This window comes from Chiloscyllium plagiosum, chromosome 22 (genome assembly GCF_004010195.1).
Source record: "Chiloscyllium plagiosum isolate BGI_BamShark_2017 chromosome 22, ASM401019v2, whole genome shotgun sequence".
Taxonomy (NCBI): domain Eukaryota; kingdom Metazoa; phylum Chordata; class Chondrichthyes; order Orectolobiformes; family Hemiscylliidae; genus Chiloscyllium; species Chiloscyllium plagiosum.
In genome coordinates, this window is record NC_057731.1 from 38636819 (window position 1) to 38644996 (window position 8178).

General features: G+C 36.3%; 1 protein-coding gene across 1 annotated transcript in view; it reads right to left on the reverse strand.

Annotated features, from left to right (window-relative positions):
• The window catches only part of LOC122561219 (docking protein 1-like), a 50493-nt gene that overhangs the window by 35633 nt on the left and 6682 nt on the right, over positions 1-8178 (reverse strand). The window contains exon 3 of the mRNA XM_043712815.1: positions 6296-6368. Coding sequence (XP_043568750.1) covers positions 6296-6368 — 73 coding nt within the window. The remainder of the gene's footprint in view (positions 1-6295; positions 6369-8178) is intronic.

Below are 8178 nucleotides of genomic sequence, written 5' to 3' on the forward strand. Positions count from 1 at the left end.
TATGGACCTCGTTAACAAATTGCCTAAGGCCAAAAGACAGAGAATAGATTTAATGGACTGGTATTGTATCCCTCTATAAACTATATCTTTTTTCTCCTTATTCTTAAATTATTCAAAATGGCGCCAAATCATGGTGACAAATGAAAGCTTTCCACTGTATTTGTATGTAAAATGCACATGTCAATAAAATTGTTCAGTCATTCATTTAATTGGTAGGATGTGACTAGAGATATCCTCCAAGGATCTGTGTTGGAGTTTCAATTATCCACCATGGTGGGATTGAATATTGCATGTTCAGATGTGCCAATGACACAAAAGGTCAGAGAATTGTATGTAGTGTAGATGGAAATTTGAAAGAGATATTGATGCAGTGAATGAACAAAAGATGAGATCAAATATTAGGTCACTTGTCTTGAATCTAAAAAGGCTAAAACAAAACACTTTTTAAATGTGAAAAATTATAAGTACAAGAGGTCTAAAGAGAGAGTTGAGATATGTAGTTAATTAAAAATGTACAGCACATAAACAAAACATCTGATGGAATGCTTACCTAAATGATACAGATTTGGCATGGAACAAAACAGAAAATGCTGAAAAAACTCAGTAAGTCTGGTAGCAACTGTGAAGAGAAATCAGAGTTAATGTTTCAGGTCCAATGACTCTTCTTCAGAACTGATGGTTGCTAGGAAAAGTTGTTGCTTTTATGCTGAAGATCGAGGGGTGGGGAAGGGATAAGGTGTAAATGACAGGTGTAGATAGAGCCCAAACGGAGAGAAACACAGATGGACAGACAAAGGAGTAGATAACGGTCAGCCCAGAAGAATGAACAGCTGCTAATGGGGACTATTAATGGCTAACAATGGGTTGTGTGTAATAAATCTGGTGTGTCAGGATTGGGGTAAGGAAATGGGAGAAGATTTCTCAAGCCCTAAAATTGTTAAACTTGATACTGAATCCAGAAGGCTGGAGAGTTCCCAAGTGGAAAATGAGATGCTGTTCTTCCTGCTTGTACTGAACTTTGCTGTAGTACTGCAGCAAGCCTGAGACATTTTATCTCTCACTGAGGTAATGTGCTGGAAATAAAGCCCTGTTACTCCTGAGTCATCACAGAAGTTAAAGGTTTTTAAAAGTATGCAGAATAGCCCAATTTGCCTTTCTTTTAGACCCAGGTTAACAAAAAGCATGGACTAGGTTTCTGAATTTAACAACAATGACAATTTTTTTAACTTGTAATTAGACTCTAGCCACAAGTAAATAACTATGAACTGTTGGTATAACTTCACACATACGCATGTACACATACACACATGCTATTAATAGGAGAGGGAGATCAAGTGGTAGCAATCCACAAAGAGATAGAAGGCAAGATAGAGGACCTCATTTAACAAGGGACAAGAAACATTGTTTAAACCACCAGGATCAAAGCACGATGTAATTGGGAAGTCTTAGTGGCCAAAAACACTGGAGCATCAAGACCTAAAGGTAGATATAGCAACCGCAGGAAAACAATTTTTTTTTCAGCTTTGTTAGCAACAAATGTTTGAAATGTTCAAACTGATATTAAAGCTGCATTTCAGCAGGGAGATCAGCTTTAGAAAGGACTGCTTCTTCGTCCTCCAAAAGAGGCACCAAGTGCAGTGGGGACACTTTGGAAGTTAAATAAGTGTGTGAATAGCCTAAGTGATGCCTCTGGAGTTTGGTCTTCTCAGTTAGGTTTGTCTTATTAAAATTGGGTCGTCTTCAGACCTTACCATGTCCTACTAGCATCATAAGAAACAGCTTTCAGGCATCTGTATAAGATGTTTACAGGCCTTTCTGCTATAACATGAATTTTAATGCGAATTCGCTATAACACAGTTGACGAGTTGCAGACACCATTTCTAAAGCTCAAACTTTTAAATTGTATTTTTTGGTTATAATGCAATTCTAACCCCATTAGTTTAAATGATGCAACTATTACATGATTATTTTTATAACACGGGATTGCAGGAGAATGGAACTCCTGCGTTATAGCAGAACTGACTGTAGTCGATTTTCTTAATGGGGTGGGAGCAATGAATTTGAAAGTATTCGTTTAAATGGGCTTAAAGCAGAATTCAAAATGGGAAAATAAAACAAAGAACTGCCGCGCTTCTGAAGAAGGGTTAACGAACTTGAAACATTAATTTTGCTCTCTCTTCACAGATGCTACCAGAACTGCTGAATTTCTCCAGCAATTTCTGATTTTGATTCAAAATGGGAAGTCAGGATTCTGCAGCCTTTAAGTACATTGATTTGGAAATCAGACAGAATGAATCAAGTATTAATTTGCATCAGCAATCCTTTTTTTGGAAAATGTTAGCCCCATTTGCTAATTGTTAAAGTAAGGCTTCGCAAATAAATGCCGTAGCTGCCAAAACTGAAATGAAGGTATTATGAAGTCTCATTGCATCACTGAATTGGCAGGGCATCCAAACAAGGCCAGACGCCTGTTTTTGAAGGGTTAGAGTTGAGTACAACTACAAAAAAATCCCAAGGTAGAAACTGTTATTCAGGGAAACTAAACATTAAAAATATTAAAAGTGAAAAATTGTGTTTTGAAATTTTCATGATTGGGAGATGCCAGCAACATAAAACTTTGATTTTTATTTATGTGTCTCATGCAAATCTCTGTGATGGATTTTCAAGTGCAGGAGGGTTATAACTTTTCTTCTGGGAAAGGCAGGTAAATATTGCTCTTTAGCTTGGGAAGCTAAAAGATTTGAAGAGTAGGTTAAAAAGGACCTTAGCAGTAGAGGATTATGCACTTGATGAGGCATTTTTTTAGCAAAACTATTGGAAGAAATTCTAAAATGAATGCAGCAACTATACCCATTCAGTGTTACAGAGACAATAAGTCACTATGGGGTAACATACGCTGAGTGAAACGTGTGAATGAAAGAGACTGAGGATCGATAGTGCAGTTTTAAAACAGGTGGTGGAGAATGGAGAGACCTCCAAATTGAAATCGTTGGATAACTACTGTCAGCAATCTGATTGTTTTGGTATGAAAACGTCAAATTCTAAGAAGCTGTTTTTTATATTGGCACAAGGATTGTTGGTATTTTTAAAGTGAAAGTTTAAAGTAAGGAATATAATTTGTTGTCATTATATATGTTATGTTTGTGTTTTTTGATTATTATAGTTTGATTAATATAAAAGAAAAAAAAAGAATCTGTTATCATCTAATATTGTCTGAAGGGATGCCTGAGACTGACTGGAGTAAGGGAATAAAACAATTAAATATATTAATGAAGAGTTGCTTTTGAATTAGTTGCATACATCTGAGGAGCTTGTAATCCGTGGTGTGTGAGTTGTATGAAATCTAGATAACTGAAATTACTGAAAAACGTTAAGTTGAGTTCTGTTTAACAAATAGTTATCTTTTGAAGTAAAAGAGACGTGAGTGCCCACTGTACTTACAAACTATTCTAATCCCAACCCACTGAAGCTGAATGCACAATTGAAATTCTGTGGCCAAAGATACCAATGTGCCCTTCAATGTTGACAGTCACAGCAAGAATGATGTTTTATGTAGGCAAAAGTAATTTGTGCATCCGATGCATTTTTTTTCAAAAAGGGGACATGGAGACAGTCAATCTTTCCATAGCAGTACGGTGAGAGATTAGCATCTACCTGAATTAAGATTGACAGGTAAATGTTCTCACTCTACCTCCATGCCAGTGATGATCCAATTAATCAGCACCCTTTCTCATGCTGTATAAAATTATATCCCTTTATTCCTGTCTATTTCTTATATAGCTTGTTGACTGCAAGACTAAAAGTTTCAACTTCTTTCCCTTTAGCAATGTACAATCAATTCTGTACAATCAAGCAATTTTTCATAATCTTTATCACAGTATAGACATTCTTATGAACCCTCAAATATATTAAAAAGATAGTCTAAACCCTGACATTTTCTTATTTTAAATGTAAGTGTAAGTGTAAGTTGTGTTCTGGATGCATTCGATTGGTCAAACTACCAGGCTCGAAACAAAACATACTTTATTCACATACTGTAATTAGAATATGGACAAACTAAAAATAAAAGAATTAGCTTATCTGTAACTTTGTTGTAATGCTTCACAAAATGATATTAGCTATTGCTAATTAAATGTCTTAATATAGAATCATCCTGTAAACATACTCTTGGAAAAACAAATTCAGTAAAATAGGTTATAGCACATGCAATTCTAACAGCAGGAAGAGAACTCCAGCTTTTAACTGTAACAGAGAGAGGAAAAATAATTTCCACATCCCGCTTCAAGATCCCAGCAGAAACTACTACTGAAAAACTAAAACTAAAAACCCTGATTCTGTGGGAGCTTGACCCTACCCATTCAGGCTGCTTCTACTGTTCTGACTTCAGAAAAAAAAACCCAAGGCCTCATAAACTGTTTACTTTATTAGTTTTGAAGCAGACTACTCATTACGTCTACCTCAACCTTGCTTCATTAAAATAAGGCCAAAATGCAACTCTGAAAGCTTGGGTATCCTCACAACAGGGGTTTGAATTTGTTTTATTAAAATGAAAGGCTTCACCTTAACACGAGACTATGAAACATTCTTATCCAAATACTTAACACATTCACCCAAGATTTCTCTCTCTATTACATTAATGGACTGTTGACCCATTTAAAATAAACCTGTTACGTACCCTTGTTTCTGATCCATTCAATAATATTTAATTCTTAGTGAACATTATTACACTATTATACTATTCAGCCTACAAACAACAAAACCTGTGCAAGTTTCAAATGAAATTCTATTTCACATTCAACAGTATAATGCTTGAACTTAACAAGATATACACAATATTATTAGTAAACAAAACCAATTATTCATGTACTGAAGTTATAAATATACACTTTTTAATGTATTTTTTGAAATTGGAATGAATTTACTAAACTACACTTAAGCCATTAACCACAAAAATAGAATAATAGGTACCATAAAATGTATGTGTCTATGAACAAATTTCAAGGTGACTGTATTCATTTTTAAGATCAACTTTGTAGAAGAAGACATCCACTTTTTTATCCCAACCTCATAGGGATAACAATGAGAAAACATTTACTGTGATCAAGCAATTACTGTTGACCAGAAGGGTGCTGATACTTTTTCTTTCACTTTCTCCATGTTGTTAGTTGGTTGCTTATCAGTCACAGCATCCTGTTCTAAAAAAGTAGACTCCTTTTTGTTCTGTGTTGATGTCCGAGAAATTTTTACCTCCACCAAGGTGTAGAAGTTGACTCTAAAGGAATCTGGTTGTGATATCTCAGCATAATATTACAGATTAATCCATTGTAGTGATTGTAACAAGGTCATCCAGGTGGACCTCATAGAATATGAGTTCCCTGGTTGGGGCTGTTAATCTGGTTCAATCAGGGAACCCTGGCTGACAGATAAGAACAGACATCCTGTTCACCCTGAGAGCTGCCTCTGAGGGACCTGAGCTTGATCCATGTCAAGGAAATTCCACGTATAAATAAAGGATGACTTGGTAATGGCTTCTGTGGTATCCCATTCATCCATATTAGCCAATCGTATTTTTTTTTACTAGGTTCAAATCAACGGCACGGTGGCACAGTGGTTAGCACTGTTGCCTCACAGCACCAGAGATCCGGGTTCAATTCCCGCCTCATGCGACTCTCTGTGTGGAGTTTGCACATTCTCCCCGTGTCTGCGTGGGTTTCCTCCGGGTGCTCCGGTTTCCTCCCACAATCCAAAAACATGCAGGTTATGTGAATTGGCCATGCTAAATTGTCCGTAGTGTTAGGTGAAGGGGTAAACGTAGGGGAATGGGTCTGGGTAGGTTGCGCTTCGGCAGGTGGGTGTGGACTTGTTGGGCCGAAGACCTGTTTCCATGCTGTAAGTAATCTAATCTAAACCAGAATTAATCTTAAAGCACTGTTTTGCCATAAAAGCAATGAACAATGCCCTGGCCATATACAAGTCTAAGAATGGGTAAACTATTAAGATAATTAGATTTTTTTTGGCCTTAATTTGTCACTCTGAAAGATGATTGAATTTGACTTTTGCTACCATCTTTCCCTGAGAAAATTCTGAATGCATTTATCTTATTATAACTTAACTAGATAACACTTAATGTTTGATAATGTGAGATTAAGTGACAGCACAGAGACAAGATAAGCTGTTTGTTTCAATTGGAAAATACAAGTCTTGCTAGATTTTCATCGAACCAAAATGATACCCAAACTTGTGAACTATTATGAAAAGTATTTATAATTATGAAAAGAAGGAATCCATGCTTTACCTCCTTCATGTGAACAGTAAAGTTCATTTTCTTTCATTCTCATTGCCACTGTATCGGAATCCTCTCCCGGATGCTGAATAAAAGCAAATTTCACAAATGGAAACTATAAAATTAGCAATTATATTTAGAAGAAAATAATTTACGTGTTTATTTACATCAAGTATAGCAAAATAGAAAACTGTAATTCATTGTATCTACATGCAAAGCCTTTGATTTGTATCTTTTGAATTGAGACACTTGGACAGAAGATATGTCCGCTTCATTCAGATAAATATTTAGCTGTATAATGTTTTAAAATTCTTATAGTTGCAATATTTTAGGTAAGTAAAACTCCACATAAATGAGTATAAATGGAATGTACTGCTTCTACATTGTCTCACTCAGTCACTATTGAACTGAGTACTGACGGCTTTGTATAGATCACCAGGACTGTGTTTTAATTTGTGTGGTTCTACTGCAGAGCAATTATTATACAAAAAAATTTTGGGAAATTTCAGGCACTTGTCTTATTATTTTCCATCCATTTTCTTTTCTGTTAAAATGGACAGACAGAAAGACATTGCCCTTGATCTGTGGGGACTGACATCTTTTAGAAGCTTACAAACTATAAATTGACCCTAGCATCTTTCAGAGAAAGGAGAAGTAAACTGAAAGCAAAAATAAGAAGTAAGGTGACAAAGAAACACTATAAACTGAGTCTTGTACTGGAGATCCCAATCAGGTGTATTTGGTTGTTTCATTTCTTCAAATACAGGAAATATTTGTTACTGTATGTTGGTGATGTTACTGATGCAGAGGGAGAAACCAGTAAAACAATTTAATATTTGGAAATGGATGCACTGATTGTAGAGGAACACTGTTCTGAGATATTCAAAACAAGTCAGACCAGTATGCACCATTTGGAAGTTTTACTGCTTTTTCCTTCTGGGATAGAGCAGTAGATTTTGTTTTCCACTACTTCCTATTTCATAATGATCTGCTGCTCTCCAAATTTTTAAAACATTATTCATGGCATGTGGGTATCACAGACCATCCCCAGATAACTGAATAACATCATGACCCTTTTCACATTGAATCCCATGACAGGAAGCATAGAAATGTTGTAGTGAAGAAGGATTTTATGCAGACTGTTGTGCCTATAATAGCTGAAAAGTTTATTAACTTTTGCCACTTTCAAACTCTTCATCCACAACGCTGTAGATTATGACACTCATATGCATCACCAAAATGTTTATAAATGTAATGAGGATTTCTACCTCTATCAAACGTCTAGGCACTAAATTCCAGATCCTCAACACCATCTGTATCAGAAAAAAAATTACCCCTCTTCAACTTAAATGTATAATCCCTGGTAATTGAGTTTGCTGCAAACAGAAATAAGTCCTTCTTATATGTGCATCTATCTAGGCCCCTCAAAGTTTGAGGCATCTTTATTAAGTCTCCTCTGCTTCCTCTGCTCCAAAGAACAAAACCCATTCCAATTATTTTTATCATTGCTAAAGTTCTCCAGTCCTAGCAGCACTTTTGTAATTCTCCTCAGTCACAGAGTCATAGAGATGTACAGCACGGAAACAGATCCTTCAGTCCAACCCATCCATGCCGACCAGATATCCCAGCCCAATCTAGTCCCACCTGCCAGCACCCGGCCCATATCCCTCCAAATCCTTCCTATTCATATACCCACCCAAATGCCTTTTAAATGTTGCAATTGTACCAGCCTCCATCACTTCCTCTGGCAGCTCATTCCATAAATGTACCACTTTCTGTGTGAAAAAGTTGCCCCTTAGGTCTCTTTTAAATCTTTCCCCTCTCACCCTAAACCTATGCCCTCTAGTTCTGGACTCCCCTGACCCCAGGGAAAAGACTTTGCCCATTTACCCTAT